At 54.3% G+C, this 18,703-nt stretch overlaps 2 protein-coding genes across 3 annotated transcripts; both read right to left on the bottom strand.

Moving 5' to 3' along the window:
• Positions 1-11,708: 11,708 nt before the first annotated feature.
• On the bottom strand, positions 11,709-14,226 carry LOC142483603 (ATP-dependent Clp protease proteolytic subunit, mitochondrial-like). The gene is made up of 3 exons (XM_075583615.1): positions 14,044-14,226; positions 13,310-13,415; positions 11,709-12,047 (listed from the first exon to the last, which is right to left on the bottom strand). The coding sequence occupies exons 1-3, from the start codon at positions 14,191-14,193 to the stop codon at positions 11,899-11,901; spliced, it is 405 nt and encodes a 134-aa protein (XP_075439730.1). The 5' UTR covers positions 14,194-14,226; the 3' UTR covers positions 11,709-11,898.
• Positions 14,227-15,806: 1,580 nt separating this feature from the next.
• Positions 15,807-18,461, bottom strand: LOC142483602 (ATP-dependent Clp protease proteolytic subunit, mitochondrial-like). Of its 2 annotated transcripts, none has more exons than XM_075583613.1 (3): positions 18,247-18,461; positions 17,424-17,529; positions 15,807-16,143 (listed from the first exon to the last, which is right to left on the bottom strand). In XM_075583613.1, the coding sequence occupies exons 1-3, from the start codon at positions 18,394-18,396 to the stop codon at positions 15,995-15,997; spliced, it is 405 nt and encodes a 134-aa protein (XP_075439728.1). In that variant the 5' UTR covers positions 18,397-18,461; the 3' UTR covers positions 15,807-15,994. The 2 variants fall into 2 exon arrangements, with proteins under 2 accessions (XP_075439728.1, XP_075439729.1); XM_075583614.1 differs by lacking the exon at positions 18,247-18,461 and adding an exon at positions 18,078-18,132.
• Positions 18,462-18,703: the final 242 nt, after the last annotated feature.

Raw genomic sequence — 18,703 nt, 5'->3', positions numbered from 1 at the left:
TCTCCTCCTCCCCCCCCACTCTCCTCCTCCCCCCCACTCTCTCCTCCTCCCCCCCCACTCTCTCCTCCTCCCCCCCCCCACTCTCTCCTCTTCCCTCTCTCCCACTCTCTCCTCTTCCCTCTCTCCCACTCTCTCCTCCTCCCCCCCCACTCTCTCCTCCTCCCCCCCCACTCTTTCCTCCTCCCCCCCCACTCTTTCCTCCTCCCCCCCCACTCTCTCCTCCTCCCCCCCCCCACTCTCTCCTCCTCCCCCCCCACTCTCTCCTCCTCCCTCTCTCCCACTCTCTCCTCCTCCCCCCCCACTCTCTCCTCCTCCCCCCCCCCACTCTCTCCTCCTCCCCCCCCACTCTCTCCTCCTCCCTCTCTCCCACTCTCTCCTCCTCCCTCTCTCCCACACTCTGTCCTCTCCCTCTCTCCCACACTCTGTCCTCTCCCTCTCTCCACTCCCCCCCCCCACGTGTGAAAACACCGCATTTATTGATTTTTAATTCGCACACGCTAGTTATCTGGTAACGCTCGCCCCCCGAGTGACGTCCCACGGATCCGATAAATATCGGGGGTTCAGTTTTGCACCCCCTTAACTCTGCTTTCTTCCCCCCTCAGCTCTGGATACACCCGCGGGGTCCCCCCTGCACACCAAAGTGATCTTCACCCCGTACGTGCGCGGCACGAGTAACCCGCGGCAAAGACGGGGGGCGACCGCTGACCTGGGGACCCCCAGCACCGCAGAACTGTATCGGGTGCTGAGGCTGGCGCCGCCCTGCAGGTAACCCAGAGAATTCCCCCCCCCCCCCATACCCAAGTAATAATAATAATAATAATAATAATAAGTAATACCTGTGTGTTATACAGCGCCTTTCTATTACAGTTATACACGGTGCAGCCACCTCTGGGGCGGGATCCTGAGTAATATCTGTGTATTATACAGCACGCCTTTCTATTACAGTTATACACGGTGCAGCCACCTCTGGGGCGGGATCCTGAGTAATATCTGTGTATTATACAGCACGCCTTTCTATTACAGTTATACACGGTGCAGCCACCTCTGGGGCGGGATCCTGAGTAATATCTGTGTATTATACAGCGCCTTTCTATTACAGATATACACGGTGCAGCCACCTCTGGGCGGGATCCTGAGTAATATCTGTGTATTATACAGCGCCTTTCTATTAGTTATACACGGTGCAGCCACCTCTGGGGCGGGAACCTGAGTAATATCTGTGTATTATACAGCGCCTTTCTATTACAGTTACACACGGTGCAGCCACCTCTGGGGCGGGATCCTGAGTAATATCTGTGTATTATACAGCACCTTTCTATTACAGCTATACACGGTGCATTCTATTACAGCTATACACGGTGCAGCCACCTCTGGGGCGGGATCCTGAGTAATATGTTATTATACAGCGCCTTTCTATTACAGTTATACAGCAGTGCAGCCACCTCTGGGGCGGGAACCTGAGTAATATCTGTGTATTATACAGCGCCTTTCTATTACAGTTACACACGGTGCAGCCACCTCTGGGGCGGGATCCTGAGTAATACCTGTGTATTATACAGCGCCTTTCTATTACAGTTATACACGGTGCAGCCACCTCTGGGCGGGATCCTGAGTAATATCTGTGTATTATACAGCGCCTTTCTATTACAGTTATACACGGTGCAGCCACTCTGGGGCGGGATCCTGAGTAATATCTGTGTATTATACAGCACCTTTCTATTACAGTTGTACACGGTGCAGCCACCTCTGGGGCGGGACCCTGAGTAATATCTGTGTATTATACAGGACCTTTCTATTACAGTTACACACGGTGCAGCCACCTCTGGGCGGGACCCTGAGTAATACCTGTGTATTATACAGCGCCTTTCTATTACAGTTATACACGGTGCAGCCACCTCTGGGGCGGGATCCTGAGTAATACCTGTGTATTATACAGCGCCTTTCTATTACAGTTATACACGGTGCAGCCACCTCTGGGGCGGGACCCTGAGTAATACCTGTGCATTTCTCCCTCTCAGGCCACGCTTGCGTCACAGGACGGAGACTCTCGACGCTGTGGGGACACTTCTTGGAGGAGACTCGCAGATGGCGGGACAGCCTCTCGCCCGTCGGTGAGTGGGGTGTGGGGGCTATATATTCACTTATACTGCACTGCAATGAAACGAACATTTACCCTGTTATATAGATGGCTCCCTATAACTCCTCCCTGTAATTCCTTCTATTGCCCCATATACATATAGTACCTCCATATAACTTATTGCCCCATATAACACCTCTAACTCCTCCTATTGCTCCATATAACCCCTCCTATAACTCCTCCTATTACCCCATATAACCCCTCCCTATAACTCCTCCTATTACCCCATATGAACCCCTCCCTATAACTCCTCCTATTACCCCATATAACCCCTCCCTATAACTCCTCCTATTACCCATATAACCCTCCCTATATCTCCTCCTATTACCCCATATAACCCCTCCCTATAACTCCTCCTATTACCCCCATATAACCCCTCCCTATAACTCCTCCTATTACCCCATATAACCCCTCCCTATAACTCCTCCTATTACCCCATATAACCCCTCCCTATAACTCCTCCTATTACCCCATATAACCCCTCCCTATAACTCCTCCTATTACCCCTCACTATAACTCTCCTATTACCCCATATAACCCCTCCCTATAACTCCTCCTATTACCCCATATAACCCCTCCCTATAACTCCTCACCCCATATAACCCCTCCCTATAACTCCTTACCCCATATAACCCCTCCCTATAACTCCTCCTATTACTCCATATAACTGCTCCTATAACTCCTCCTATTACCCCATATAACCGCTCCCTATAACTCCTCACCCCATATAACCCCTCCCTATAATTCCTCACCCATATAACCCCTCCTATTACCCCATATAACCCCTCCCTATAACTCCTCCTATTACCCCATATAACCCCTCCCTATAGGTTTTTTCTTTATTGATCCTGGCTACCGGGACCCCTTTTTCCCTGTAACCCTGCAGCATCAGAGCGGGAGGCCCGGCCTCAAACTGCCCTGCCCCTCAAACAGAGTATCACCCCGTACCTGTATCCCAGATTCACCCCGATCCCCTCCCCGCGCTGACCCGCTGCCTCCCAGCACCGCAGAGTTGTACCGGATCATGAAGCTGACGCCTGCGGACAGGTACCCCGTGGCTAATCCGTTGCCACGTACAGTAGGGGCAAAAGTGACCTAATGACAGGGACGTGTGTAATGGGTTAAGGGTCAGTCCCACGTAGGGGCAAAGTGACCTAATGACAGGGACGTGTTTAATGGGTTAAAGGGTCAGTCCCACGTAGGGGCAAAGTGACCTAATGACAGGGACGTGATGTAATGGGTTAAAGGGTCAGTCCTACGTAGAGGGCAAAGTGACCTAATGACAGGGGCGTGTGTAATGGGTTAAAGGGTTCAGTCCCACGTAGGGGCAAAGTGACCTAATGACAGGGGCGTGTGTAATGGGTTAAAGGGTCAGTCCACGTAGGGGCAAAGTGACCTATGACAGGGAGCTGTGTAATGGGTTAAAGGGTCAGTCCACGTAGGGGCAAAGTGACCTAATGACAGGGACGTGTGTAATGGGTTAAAGGGTCAGTCCCTCGTAGGGGCAAGTGACCTAATGACAGGGAGTGTTTAATGGGTTAAAGGACAGTCCCACGTAGGGGCAAGTAGACTAATGAAGGACGTGTGTATTGGGTTAAAGGGTCAGTCCCACGTAGGGGCAAAGTGACCTAATGACAGGGACGTGTGTATTGGGTTAAAGGGTCAGTCCCACGTAGGGGCAAAGTGACCTAATGACAGGGACGTGTTTAATGGGTAAGGGACAGTCCCACGTAGGAGCAAAATGACCTAATGACAGTGACGTGTTTAGTGGGTTAAAGGGTCAGTCCCACGTAGGGGCAAAGTGACCTAATGACAGGGACGTGTGTAATGGGTTAAAGGGACTGTCCACGTAGGGGCAAAGTGACCTAATGACAGGGACGTGGTAATGGGTTAAAGGGTCAGTCCCACGTAGGGGCAAAGTGACCTAATGACAGGGACGTGTTTATGGGTTAAAGGGTCAGTCCACGTAGGGACAAAGGACCTAATGACAGGGACGTGTGTAATGGGTTAAAGGGTCAGTCCCACGTAGGAGCAAAGTGACCTAATGACAGGGACGTGTGTAATGGGTTAAAGGGTCAGTCCCAGGTAGGGACAAAGTGACCTAATGACAGGGACGTGTGTAATGGGTTAAAGGGTCAGTCCCACGTAGAGCAAAGTGACCTAATGACAGGGACGTGTGTAATGGGTTAAAGGGTCAGTCCCAACGTAGGGGCAAAGTGACCTAATGACAGGGACGTGTGTAATGGGTTAAAGGGACAGTCCCACGTAGGGCAAAGTGACCTAATGACAGGGACGTGGTTAAAGGGTCAGTCCCACGTAGGGGCAAAGTTGACCTAATGACGGGGACGTGTGTAATGGGTTAAAGGGTCAGTCATCATGTAGGGGCAAAGTGACCTATGACTAGGGACGTGTGTAATGGTTAAAGGGTCAGTCCCACGTAGGGCAAAGTGACCTAATGACGGGGACGTGTGTAATGGGTTAAAGGGTCAGTCTCATGTAGGGGCAAAGTGACCTAATGACAGGACGTATTTAATGGGTAAAGGGTCAGTCCCACGTAGGGGCAAAGTGACCTAATGACAGGGGACGTGTGTGATGGGTTAAAGGGTCAGTCCCATGTAGGAGCAAAGTGACCTAATGGACATGGGACGTGTGTAATGGGTTAAAGGGACAGTCCCACGTATGGGCAAAGTGACCTAATGACAGGGGCGTGTGTAATGGGTTAAAGGGTCAGTCCCACGTAAGGCAAAGTGACCTAATGACAGGGGCGTGTTTAATGGGTTAAAGGGTCAGTCCCACGTAGGGGCAAAGTGACCTAATGACAGGGGCGTGTGTAATGGGTTAAAGGGACAGTCCCACGTAGGGGCAAAGAGACCTAATGACAGGGACGTGTGTAATGGGTTAAAGGGTCAGTCCCACGTAGGAGCAAAGTAACCCTAATGACAGGGACGTGTTTAATGGGTTAAAGGGTCAGTCCCACCTAGGGACAAAGTGACCTAATGACAGGGACGTGTGTAATGGGTTAAAGGGTCAGCCCACGTAGGGCAAAGTAGACCTAATGACAGGGACGTGTGTGATGGGTTAAAGGGTCAGTCCCACGTAGGGACAAAGTGACCAATGACAGGGACGTGGGTAATGGACAGTAAGGTGACGCCTCTCCCTCTCTCAGTGCGTTCTCAGGACGGGGGGAGCCTCGCTACGCAGAGGGAACACGACACTCTCCCAGCCGAGAGCGCGGCAGCGGGGGGACCACAGTCCACGGGCTCCTGCTGTGAGAGGGTCGCTGGGTGTCGCCGCGAGAGCGTCCGAGTTGGTTTTGAAACGGAGTCTCTCTGTGGCGCCGGCGGCCGGACACTGACCATGCGGGACGGCATCGGCGACACCCCGCCCTGCGAGAGGGACCCGTGCCGCAGGGACAGCTCTGCCGGCCTGGAGCGAGACTCCCTGTATGGGTCGTCCGCACTTCACGAGAGCGTCGCCAGTCTCGGGAGAGACTCCCTCTATCGCTGCGAGGCTGCCGAATTCTCCCGTCGGTATGTGAGAGACCGAGGAGAGAGCGCCCTGGTGTGGCCGTGTGACGAGACCGTCTCCCTGCAGCCTAGGGACGGCCACGAGAGGGACTCCCTGCAGCCTAGAGACGGCCACGAGAGAGACAGTCTTCATCCTAGAGACAGCCGCAGTGGCCACGAGAGGGACTCCCTGCAGCCTAGAGACGACCACGAGAGAGACGTCCTTCATCCTAGAGACAGCCGCAGTGGCCACGAGAGGGAATCCCTGCAGCCTAGAGACGACCACGAGAGAGACGTCCTTCGTCCTAGAGACGGTCACGAGAGAGACGTCCTCCGTCCTAGAGACGGCTACGAGAGAGACGTCCTTCGTCCTAGAGACGGCTACGAGAGAGACGTCCTCCGTCCTAGAGACGGCTACGAGAGAGACGTCCTCCGTCCTAGAGACGGCTACGAGAGAGACGTCCTTCATCCTAGAGACCGCCGTAGCAGCCACAAATGGGACTCCCTGCATCCTAGAGACCCCCATGAGAGGGACTCCCTGCATCCTAGAGACCCCCATGAGAGGGACTCCCTGCATCCTAGAGACCCCCATGAGAGGGACTCCCTGCATCCTAGAGACCCCCATGAGAGGGACTCCCTGCATCCTAGAGACGGCCACGAGAGAGACGTCCTTCATCCTAGAGACCGCCACAGCTGCCACGAATGGGACTCCCTGCATCCTAGAGACGGCCAGGAGAAGCACTCCCTGCAGCCCGGAGACTGCCGTAGCAGCCACGAGCAGGATGCCCTCCACCCGGTCGCCCGCCGCCACAGCCACGAGTGGGATCCCCCGCAGCCTGGAGACCGCCGCCGCAGCAGTTGCGAGACCCGCTGCGAGAGGGACGCCCCGTGCGCCGGCGCGTCCTGTTGCAGCCGGGACCCCCTGTACACGTCCCGGAGCCGCCGCTCCTCCCTCCAGCTCCGCCGTTCCTGCCCCAACCCCCGAGGCGACGGGTCCCTGGCGCCCGCCCACCTCTGCATGGACCTGCTGGGGCGCTTCCTGGACAGCTCCTCCTGAGCGCGGGGACACGCGCTGTGTATATATATGCTAACCCCCCCCCCGTATACAAGCTAGCACCCCCCCCGTATACAAGCTAGCACCCCCCCCGTATACAAGCTAGCACCCCCCGTATACAAGCTAGCACCCCCCCCGTATACAAGCTAGCACCCCCCGTATACAAGCTAACCCCCCCCATATACAAGCTAGCACCCCCCCCGTATACAAGCTAGCACCCCCCCCCTGTATACAAGCTAGCACCCCCCCGTATACAAGCTAGCACCCCCCCCGTATACAGGCTAGCACCCCCCCGTATACAAGCTAGCACCCCTCGTATACAAGCTAGCACCCCCCGTATACAAGCTAGCACCCCCCTGTATACAAGCTAGCACCCCCCCCCCGTATACAGGCTAGCACCCCCCCCCCGTATACAGGCTAGCACCCCCCCCCGTATACAGGCTAGTACCCCCCCCGTATACAGGCTAGCACCCCCCGTATACAAGCTAGCACCCCCCCGTATACAAGCTAGCACCCCCCCGTATACAAGCTAGCACCCCCGTATACAAGCTAGCACCCCCCCGTATACAAGCTAGCACCCCCCGTATACAAGCTAGCACCCCCCCGTATACAAGCTAGCACCCCCCGTATACAAGCTAGCACCCCCCGTATACAAGCTAGCACCCCCCCGTATACAAGCTAGCACCCCCCCGTATACAAGCTAGCACCCCCCCGTATACAAGCTAGCACCCCCCCGTATACAAGCTAGCACCCCCCCGTATACAAGCTAGCACCCCCCCGTATACAAGCTAGCACTCCCCCCGTATACAAGCTAGCACCCCCCCGTATACAAATCTAGCACCCCCCCGTATACAAGCTAGCACCCCCTGTATACAAGCTAGCACCCCCTGTATACAAGCTAGCACCCCCCCGTATACAAGCTAGCACCCCCCCGTATACAAGCTAGCACCCCCCCGTATACAAGCTAGCACCCCCCCCCGTATACAAGCTAGCACCCCCCCCCCCCCGTATACAAGCTAGCACCCCCCCCCCCCGTATACAAGCTAGCACCCCCCCGTATACAAGCTAGCACCCCCCCCTCCCCTTTTTCCCATGCAAGGCGCGGTCCCCTACAGATTATGAACTCTCCAACACTACGATTTTTATACGGGGCCTAATTAGGATTGCCCGTTCGTTAACTGCGAGTCGCCCACAGGTTGGATGTTTTTTAAGGATATCCCTGCATCAGCGCAGTCTGCGATTGAGCCGCCTGTGCTGAAGCAGGGATATCCTTGACACCCAACCTGTTGGGGGGGGGGGGGGACCTTGAGGGCCCCTGCGTTAACCCCTGAAACAGTGGCAATGTTTGTCGATTTACCCATTATTGTTTTTTGGGGGGGGGGGAGGGGTTGTATGATTTAATAAGCACACGTGACACTTTAGAAAGAATAATTTTTCGGCATCGTGACATCTGAACACCTGATTTTTGATATTGACATAAAGTCACTTTTTTTTTGTATAAATAAATATTTGTTCACATCAAACCTCCCCAGGCAGAAAGGACTTCTTAATCAAAATAAGCCGGCTACATTAACACGTCCCTGTCATTAGGTCACTTTGCCCCTACGTGGGACTGACCCTTTAACCCATTAAACACGTCCCTGTCATTAGGTCACTTTGCCCCTACGTGGGACTGACCCTTTAACCCATTACACACGCCCCTGTCATTAGGTCGATTTGCCCCTAGGTGGGACTGACCCTTTAACCCGTTACACACGTCCCTGTCATTAGGTCACTTTGTCCCTACATGGGACTGACCCTTTAACCCATTACACACGTCCCCGTCATTAGGTCACTTTGCCCCTATGTGGGACTGACCCTTTAACCCGTTACACACGTCCCTGTCATTAGGTCACTTTGCCCCTACGTGGGACTGACCCTTTAACCCATTACACACGTCCCTGTCATTAGGTCACTTTGCCCCTACGTGGGACTGACCCTTTAACCCATTAAACACGTCCCTGTCATTAGGTCACTTTGCCCCTACGTGGGACTGACCCTTAACCCATTACACACGTCCCTGTCATTAGGTCACTTTGCCCCTATGTGGGACAGACCCTTTAACCCATTACACACGTCCCTGTCATTAGGTCACTTTGCCCCTACGTGGGACAGACCCTTTAACCCATTACACACGTCCCTGTCATTAGGTCACTTTGCCCCTATGTGGGACAGACCCTTTAACCCATTACACACGTCCCTGTCATTAGGTCACTTTGCCCCTACGTGGGACTGACCCTTTAACCCATTAAACACATCCCTGTCATTAGGTCACTTTGCCCCTACGTGGGACTGACCCTTTAACCCGTTACACACGTCCCTGTCATTAGGTCACTTTGCCCCTACGTGGGACTGACCCTTTAACCCATTACACACGCCCCTGTCATTAGGTCACTTTGCTCCTACATGGGACTGACCCTTTAACCCATTACACACGTCCCTGTCATTAGGTCACTTTGCCCCTACGTGGGACTGACATGCTCCCCACCAGCCCAGCAATTAACAAATAGTGCCTGTGAGTGTTAAAAACACATTGAGGGCATTTTTGTCAAACTCATTAAATGACTTGGAATTACTTGATATGTTTCTATAGAATAACCCAGGAGGTGCCTATAGAATAACCCAGGAGGTGCCTATAGAATAACCCAGGAGCTGCCTATAGAATAACCCAGGAGGTGCCTATAGAATAACCCAGGAGGTGCCTATAGAATAACCCAGGAGGTGCCTATTTAGACAGAATTAAAAAAAAAAAAAAAACTCATTAAGGATGTGTAGCCCTCTTTCCCCCCTGACTAAAGGGGCTACGGATACTGCTGTTACCGGTCTGGCTACCAGAAGGCCTGAGCCTCCGCCACTGGGAGCCTGGGGTGTCCATGCTCCGCCTTGGCGCAGCGCCTCCACCTGTGAGGGATCCCAAGGCAGTGGGGTGACCCCCGCACAGGAACCAATACTAACAAATCACACCGAGTATGTAATAATGTGTTACTGAACACACGTAACGACTACCTGTACCACACAGTATATACACAGCACCCCCAACCTCAATACGCCAAAGGAGTGTCCCCACAGTGCTAAGGGTACTTGGCACCAATACCCTGATGTCCCTTTCCCCCTGATGTCAGGGCCCACCAAAAAGTGTGTAGGGGTAGTGCTACCCGTGAACCGTTGGCGCACTTTGTTGTGGTACCTGTCGGGTACTCCAGTACCCGGTGCGGCCGACTAGCAATAGTCCCAGACCACGAGTAACCGCACGGCGTCGTCGCTGATGCTTATTACTAATCAGGTTACTGGGGAAATGGCCCTATCTGGGGGCCTTTCCCAGAAGCAGCCACAATCTATTAGGTGAGTGGGGCCTATCTTGGACCTGAAGGGGTAATCTGGCCTGATCTCTCCTCACCGTGAATCCCGCAGCCCTATTGGCTGAGCCACGCCACGTGATTGGGCTGCCCCAGCGGATCCTGGGAGATCCAGTTCCCCTTGCGGAGCAACACACAACATGGCCACCGCTACTGTAAGGGTACTGCGCATGCACACCTTTTCCCCCAAATGGCCACGCAACCTCTGCACTCTGCGCAACTGCTTCTGCGCATGCGCGGCAAGACTAACATGGCGATGAGCTCCGGCAACAACCTCCATCTCTCCAAGCGGGTCCTCCCGCCGCGCCGCTGGCACCCGCACGTGCCCTAGTGCAGCAGTACCCCCTCCCGCAGCAAAGTAAGGGGCCAAGGGTGGGAACCTGGCTACATATGATTTGGAAATCTCAAAAAGACAAAGAACATTGAGTCACGTTTTCCTCGGTACTCAAGAACGTAGTTGATGATCACACAGAGCGAGACGCACGCGCAGAGACACGCATGCGTCTTGTTCACTTTCCTCTTTTAGAACTTTCACTAGTTTAAGTAAAATGTTCGAACTGCGTCATTTCTACGTCATCCTTTTATTAGCAACACGAATCAACGGTCGAAACGTTCCCATTTCCACGGCCCAATCCGCGCCCCGGCACGGTGGGCCCTCACCCATCTTTTACCTAACCGGATTTCGAAAAACCTTCCCACCCTCGCCGCCAAATAAAAAAGGTTTTCTTTTCTTTACAAATTCGGAAAAACTACTAGGTCCAAATCGATGGGTCAACCGCGACGCCCGCCAGGCAGGAATTTCCGCAGGGGTGCAGAAAAAGCGCAACGTGTTCATTTAACACGGGCAGAGTGACCACTTCTATACAGTCTCCACCGGATAGGAAAGTGAATATATATATATATTTTTTTGCGTTGGGGTGTTTCAGAGGAGACGGGAGTTTGTCAAATCTACGTTATACGTTAGTGCGATGGCAGGAGAGGGGTGGGGAGGGGGGAGCGTTTTAATATACTGAGCATCCTTTGATTTCTATAGCAAGATTTCGCCCCCACCTCCCCAGCAGTGCAAAATCTTTGCCGCACTTTTCTGCTCGTGATCATTTCGTTGCCAGTGTTCCCAGCAGTTAAGAGCTGCAAGCTGCCGCAATAGACAAAGTGTTACCTTCCGTGATATCAGGATACACGGCAGCTGCCGCGTTACACCGACGGAAGGATTGATCGAAACGGGAAAGGCGGCCATTTTAAACGTGAAGCCGGATCTTTGCCGATCGCTCACGGGATAGGGGGGGAAACCAACCGACCGGCAGCTTAGGTAATTAGTTGTCGATAAAACGTAAATAAAAAAAAGGGGCTGCATATGTTACAAGAACGAAACAAACGAGGCGCCGCTTGGGTTAATAAATCGAAGCAGGACGGGGAAAAAATGAGCCCCGGGTAACATTTAAATTATAGGGCAGCCCCGTTACCCCATCTTCATCACCCCACACGATGCCTTGCTGATTCCCGCGTCTACAAAAACACCCACGGAAACGCCCTCCCAGCCCCAAACATTAAAACGGTCTCCCGCGCGTTTCGAGGCGATAACCTTTCAAATAAAAACCAGGCAGGGAAACGTCCCGAATAATTAAATATATACAGCATTTATTTGAAGGGGTTAATGCACTGATTTGTATGGCTGTGGAGGGGGTTAATACAGGTGACCAAGGGCAGTTTAACCCCTGCAGTGCTGGTTGGGGGGGGGGGTGGAGCAAGCAGCGAGGTAGGTCCCCCGAGAAACGACACGCGTTCCGCAGCCAGGTTCCTCTCCGGTTAGGGTTCGGAGGCGGGGGGCTCGGGCTTCCTCACTAGCTCCGGCTCATCCTCTCCGTCCTGGGGCGGGTGCACGAGCACCTTGTCCAGGATCCCGAATTCCTGAGCTTCCGTCGGGCTCATGTAACGGTCCCGCTCCATCACGGACTCTGCGGGGGGAGGGGGGGGGGAGGAGAGAGTCACGCGTGTACAACATTGCTTTGCGTGTCACAAGTATAGACTTGTGCGTGCTATGGATATCTACACGGGTCACCTTAATATATACAGCTCAACCCCGCTACAACGCGGATCCGCTTATAGCGCGATGCCAGGGTGGCGCCCGCCAATTTTCGTATGTCTGAATACTTCACCACACGATTGTTGGTGTCTTAAATACTGTGAAGATTGGAGATACGGGGTGTGGCTCAGGCTATATGAAAGCAGACTGTCACCACCACCATTTTGGTCTCAGCAGCCATTTTGTGTGTTTGCTTGTATGCGTGTGTATGGCAGTTGTTTGTGTTTGTGTGAAAGTTGCGAGGGTGAGGCTGCAGGAGCATCGCTCCTGGCAAAGACCAACCCCTCGTATAATTCCTTCGGTCTGGAAACAATTGCATTCTCAGTTTTCTAACAAACTCATCCGTGTAGTATGTGGGATGAGTGACGTAGGCCCGAATCTCTTATCTTATAGCTGCATACAACATGGCTGAGAAAGGCTCGCTCCCTAATCAGGAGGCCAGCTAGGCCCCAAATTCCGGGGAAATATGTAAGCAGGCCTGCACAACTTCCAGTCCTCGAGGGCCGCAAACAGGCCAGGTTTTCCGGCTCTCTCTACTTCAGCGCAGCTGGTTCGATTTAGTGGCTCAGTCATACTGAGCCACTAATTGAGCCAGCTGTGCTGAAGTAGGGATATCCCGAAAACCTGCCCTGTTTGCGGTCCTCGAGGACTGGAAGTTGTGCAGGCCTGAATTGTAGGGTAGAGGTTAGCTAGCTTGCGAAGCATATGTTTTAGCATAAGTACGTTTTTTTAAAAAAAATTTATAAGTCAAGATATTGTTTCGTTGTCTCTAAGGCAGCCCCCGTAAGGGGCGTATTACTCATTAGAAATGTATAAAAATGGGATGTCAGGCATTATGTGATTAAGGGGGAGGGAGGAGAAATCTCATTTTGAGTTCTCTCTCTGTCCTGCGTACCTTGGTACAATAAACTCGCGGTTGATATTCTGACTTTATTGATATTATTTCTACGCTTTCACAGTACTTTATTGTACGACGCATACAAATTGTACATTATTTCCAACGCGATCCGCTTATAACGCGGTGTCATTATCTGGACCCCGAGCACCGCGTTATAACGGGGCTGAGCTGTGTTTCTATGGGTCAGAGTGTATGTGTGGGGGACGACGACGACGACGACGACGACGACGACTCACCAATTAAGGACAGCGGCTGGCGCGTGTGTTTGGCGTAAATCTGGTTAATTTGTTTCTTCAGCTTCAGGATCTCCTCGGCCTGGATGGCGATGTCTGTGGCCTGACCCTACATATACACACACACGTACAGATCAATGCCTCCATCACACCCCTCTTCCCCTCAGTCCCATCCCCCCCCCATTCTCCCTCCACCCTCCCCCCACATTCTCAACGCACACCCCTCCTCTTCTTACCCTGCCCTCCACCCCCCCCAAGGGTTGGTGTATAATAATGCAGGCATTTGGCAAGGAGTGTCTCATCGCCCTGTCCCCCATTGTCCCCGCATCCCCCCTCTTACCCTGCCCCCCCCATTCTCCCCACACCCTCCCGCTTAGCCTGGCTGCCCTCCCCCATTCTCCTCGCTCCCCCCCTCTTACCCTGGCCCCCCTCCCCCATTCTCCCCGCTCCCCCCTCTTACCCTGGCCCCCCATCCCCCATTCTCCCCGCTCCCCCCTCTTACCCTGGCCCCCCATCCCCCATCGCTCCCCCCTCTTACCCTGGCCCCCTTCCCCCCATTCTCCCCGCTCCCCCCTTACCCTGTCCCCCCTCCCCCATTCTCCCCGCTCCCCCCTCTTACCCTGGCCCCCCTCCCCCATTCTCCCCCCTCTTACCCTGGCCCCCCTCCCCCATTCTCCCCGCTCCCCCCCTCTTACCCTGGCCCCCCTCCCCCAATTCTCTCCGCTGCCCCCTCTTACCCTGGCGCCCCCCGAGGGCTGGTGTATCATGATGCGGGCGTTGGGCAGGGAGTGCCTCATCCCGCTGGAGCCGGCGGCCAGGAGCAGGGACCCCATACTGGCGGCCTGCCCCACGCACCACGTACAGATGGGGTTCAGTATATACTGCATGGTGTCGTAGATAGCCAGGCCGGAGGTCACTGACCCCCCTGCGGGGAGGGAGGGAGAGAGAGGGGTCAGAGAGGCGGGGGGATACAGGGCCAGAGGTCACTGACCCCCTGCGGGGAGGGAGGGAGAGGGGTCAGAGAGGCGGGGGGATACAGGGCCAGAGGTCACTGACCCCCTGCGGGGAGAGAGAGAGAGAGAGGGGTCAGAGAGGCGGGGGGATACAGGACTGGAGGTCACTGACCCCCCTGCGGGGAGAGAGAGAGGGGTCAGAGAGGCGGGGGGATACAGGACTGGAGGTCACTGACCCCCCTGCGGGGAGAGAGAGAGGGGTCAGAGAGCCGGGTGTATACAGGGCCGAAGGTCACTGACCCCCCTGCGGGGAGGGAGGGGGGTCAGAGAGGCGGGGGGATACAGGGCCAGAGGTCACTGACCCCCCTGCGGGGAGGGAGAGGGGTCAGAGAGGCGGGGGGGATACAGGGCCGGAGGTCACCGACCCCCCTGCGGAGAGAGAGAGGGATCAGAGAGGCGGGTGTATACAGGGCCAGAGTGAGTTTACCGCAGGAACAAATAATTAGGTAAATGACCCCCTCTGTTGTGCAGTTGATGTATTCATTTATCTTAAATATCTGCTTATTGTAGGAGTCTGAAAACTCAGTAGTTTTGGGCACGAATTTGCATGCTTTGCACCTCCCGCAGGGATACGATCCTTTGGGTTTTTGGTCTAGCCATGTATTCCTCTGTTTAGTTGAAAATGACTTCTCACTAGGATGTCTTTTAAATTTTTTTATAAATATAAAATATTTTACATTTCGACTTCTCCTACTAGTGAGCTTGGGGTTAGTTGGTAGTACCCCTTTTAAGTCATTTTCAAACTACTACGCCGGCACTGGGAACGATCAGAAAAAGAGTCGACGAGGTGATGGTCATGGAACGGCTCACCGCCATCGTTAGACAAAAAATGCCGGCATACGAGGACATCTGGGATCCATGGATCTCCAACAATCGGGCCAGACAGCCAATTCCAGCGCACCAGAGACCGATCACCCCACCATAGGCGCTCGAACACTGCCCTAAAGTTCATACCCCTAAACAGTCAGATGGGTCCCCCTTCCCCCCCCCCTCTCTACCCCCCCCTCACCTTCCCAGTCCCCCCCCCCCCTCTCTGCCTTCCTTCTCCGAAGGCTTTCCTCCCTTTTTCTACTGACAACGGCGGTTGTCTATCTGTTTTCCCCCCCCAAAAATTGTGGAATTGAAAATGTTAGGCTTTTTCGCACAATACCACTGTATGTTTACCTGAATGCCTAATAAAATTGTTTGAAAAAAAAAAAAAAACGTAAATCAAAAAGGGGCTGCATATGTTACAAGAACGAAACAAACGAGGCGCCGCTTGGGTTAATAAATCGAAGCAGGACGGGGAAAAATGAGCCCCGGGTAACATTTAAATTATAGGGCAGCCCCGTTACCCCATCTTCATCACCCCATACGATGCCTTGCTGATTCCCGCGTCTACAAAAACACCCACGGAAACGCCCTCCCAGGCCCAAACATTAAAACGGTCTCCCGCGCGTTTCGAGGCGATAACCTTACAAATAAAAACCAGGCAGGGAAACGTCCCAAATAATTAAATATATACAGCATTTATTTGAATGGGTTAATGCACTGATTTGTATGGCTGTGGAGGGGGTTAATACAGGTGACCAAGGGCAGTTTAACCCCTGCAGTGCTGGTTGGGGGGGGGTGGAGCAAGCAGCGAGGTAGGTCCCCCGAGAAACGACACGCGTTCCGCAGCCAGGTTCCTCTCCGGTTAGGGTTCGGAGGCGGGGGGCTCGGGCATCCTCACTAGCTCCGGCTCATCCTCTCCGTCCTGGGGCGGGTGCACGAGCACCTTATCCAGGATCCCGAATTCCTGAGCTTCCGTCGGGCTCATGTAACGGTCCCGCTCCATCACGGACTCTGCGGGGGGAGGGGGGGGGGAGGAGAGAGTCACGCGTGTACAACATTGCTTTGCGTGTCACAAGTATAGACTTGTGCGTGCTATGGATATCTACACGGGTCACCTTAATATATACAGCTCAACCCCGCTACAACGCGGATCCGCTTATAGCGCGATGCCAGGGTGGCGCCCCCCAATTTTCGTATTTCTGAATACTTCACCACACGATTGTTGGTGTCTTAAATACTGTGAAGATTGGAGGTACGGGGTGTGGCTCAGGCTACATGAAAGCAGACTGTCACCACCACCATTTTGGTCTCGGCAGCCATTTTGTGTGTTTGCTTGTATGCGTGTGTATGGCAGTTGTTTGTGTGTGTGTATGAAAGTTGCGAGGGTGAGGCTGCAGGAGCATCGCTCCTGGCACAGACCAACCCCTCGTATAATTCCTTCGGTCTGGAAACAATTGCATTCTCAGTTTTCTAACAAACTCATCCGTGTAGTATGTGGGATGAGTGACGTAGGCCCGAATCTCTTATCTTACAGCTGCAAACAAAATGGCTGAGAAAGGCTCGCTCCCTAATCAGGAGGCCAGCTAGGCCCCAAATTCCGGGGAAATATGTAAGCAGGCCTGCACAACTTCCAGTCCTCGAGGGCCGCAAACAGGCCAGGTTTTCCGGCTCTCTCTACTTCAGCGCAGCTGGTTCGATTTAGTGGCTCAGTCATACTGAGCCACTAATTGAGCCAGCTGTGCTGAAGTAGGGATATCCCGAAAACCTGGCCTGTTTGCGGCCCTCGAGGACTGGAAGTTGTGCAGGCCTGAATTGTAGGGTAAAGGTTAGCTAGCTCGCGAACCATATATTTCAGCATAAGTACGTTTTTTTAAATTTTTTTTATAAGTCACCATATTGTTTCGTTGTCTCTAAGGCAGCCCCCGTAAGGGGCGTATTACTCATTAGAAATGTATAAAAATGTGATGTCAACCATTATGTGATTAAGGGGGGAGGGAGGAGAAATCTCATTTTGAGTTCTCTCTCTCTCTCTCCTGCGTACCTTGGTACAATAAACTCGCGGTGATATTCTGGCTTTATTGATATTATTTCTACGCTTTCACAATACTTTATTGTACGACGCATACAAATTGTACATTATTTCCAACGCGATCCGCTTATAACGCGGTGTCATTATCTGGACCCCGAGCACCGCGTTATAACGGGGCTGAGCTGTGTTTCTATGGGTCAGAGTGTATGTGTGGGGGACGACGACGACGACGACGACGACGACGACGACGACGACGACTCACCAATTAAAGACAGCGGCTGGCGCGTGTGTTTGGCGTAAATCTGGTTAATTTGTTTCTTCAGCTTCAGGATCTCCTCGGCCTGGATGGCGATGTCTGTGGCCTGACCCTACATATACACACACTCGTACAGATCAATGCCTCCTTCACACCCCTCTTCCCCCTCACTCCCACCCCCCCACATTCTCAACACCCCCCCCTCTTCTTACCTGCCCCCCCCCCACCTAGGGGTTGTGTATCATGATGCAGGCGTTTGGGCAGGGAGTGTCTCACCCCCCCCCATTCTCCCCGCACCACCCTCCTCCATTCTCCCAGCACTTCCCCTCACCCTGCCCCTCTCCCCGCACCCCCCCTCTTACCCTGGCCCCCCCCATTCTCCCTGCACCCCCTCTTACCCTGGCTTTCATTCTCCCCGCTCCCCCCTCTTACCCTGACCCCTCCCCCCCCCCCCGAGGGCTGGGTATCATGATGCGGGCATTGGGCAGGGAGTGTCTCATCGCCCCCTCCCGCATTCTGCCTGCACCCCCCCTCTTACCCTGGCCCCCCTACCCCCTGCACATTCCTCTTGCCCCCCTCCCCCATTCTCCCCACTCCCCCCATTCTCCCTGCTCCCCCCTCTTACCCTGGCCCCCCTCCCATCATTCTCCCCCCTCTTACCCTGGCGCCCCCCGAGGGTTGGTGTATCATGATGCGGGCATTGGGCAGGGAGTGTCTCATCGCCCACTCTCCCATTCTCCCCGCACCCCCCCTCTTACCCTGGCCCCCCTCCCCCCATTCTCCCCCCTCTTACCCTGGCTCCCCCTCCCCCCATTCTCCCCCCTCTTACCCTGGCGCCCCCCGAGGGCTGGTGTATCATGATGCGGGCGTTGGGCAGGGAGTGCCTCATCCCGCTGGAGCCGGCGGCCAGGAGCAGGGACCCCATACTGGCAGCCTGCCCCACGCACCACGTACAGATGGGGTTTAGTATATACTGCATGGTGTCGTAGATAGCCAGGCCGGAGGTCACTGACCCCCCTGCGGGGAGAGAGGGAGAGAGAGGGGTCAGAGAGGCGGGTGTATACAGGGCCAGAGGTCACGGACCCCCCTGCGGAGAGAGAGAGGGGTCAGAGAGGCGGGTGTATACAGGGCCAGAGGTCACGGACCCCCCTGCGGAGAGAGAGAGAGAGAGGTCAGAGAGGCGGGTGTATACAGGGCCAGAGGTCACTGACCCCCCTGCAGAGAGAGGCGGGTGTATACAGGGTCGGAGGTCACTGACCCCCCCTGCGGAGGGGTCAGAGAGGCGG

Source organism: Ascaphus truei, unplaced genomic scaffold (genome assembly GCF_040206685.1).
Source record: "Ascaphus truei isolate aAscTru1 unplaced genomic scaffold, aAscTru1.hap1 HAP1_SCAFFOLD_3417, whole genome shotgun sequence".
NCBI lineage: Eukaryota > Metazoa > Chordata > Amphibia > Anura > Ascaphidae > Ascaphus > Ascaphus truei.
This window is presented reverse-complemented; position numbering and strand designations above follow the sequence as displayed.

Bases quoted from the DNA above. Each gene is read 5' to 3' on its own strand.
- LOC142483603 (XM_075583615.1), bottom strand. From the start codon at position 14,193: ATGCAGTATATACTGAACCCCATCTGTACGTGGTGCGTGGGGCAGGCC. The intron at 13,416-14,043 runs GTAAGAGGGGGC...GTGTATATGTAG, and splicing joins AGCCCTCGGGGGGCGCCAGG to GGTCAGGCCACAGACATCGC. The intron at 12,048-13,309 runs GTGAGTCGTCGT...CTCCCCCCGCAG, and splicing joins CCAGCCGCTGTCCTTAATTG to AGTCCGTGATGGAGCGGGAC.
- LOC142483602 (XM_075583613.1), bottom strand. From the start codon at position 18,396: ATGCAGTATATACTAAACCCCATCTGTACGTGGTGCGTGGGGCAGGCT. The intron at 17,530-18,246 runs GTAAGAGGGGGG...GTGTATATGTAG, and splicing joins AGCCCTCGGGGGGCGCCAGG to GGTCAGGCCACAGACATCGC. The intron at 16,144-17,423 runs GTGAGTCGTCGT...CTCCCCCCGCAG, and splicing joins CCAGCCGCTGTCTTTAATTG to AGTCCGTGATGGAGCGGGAC.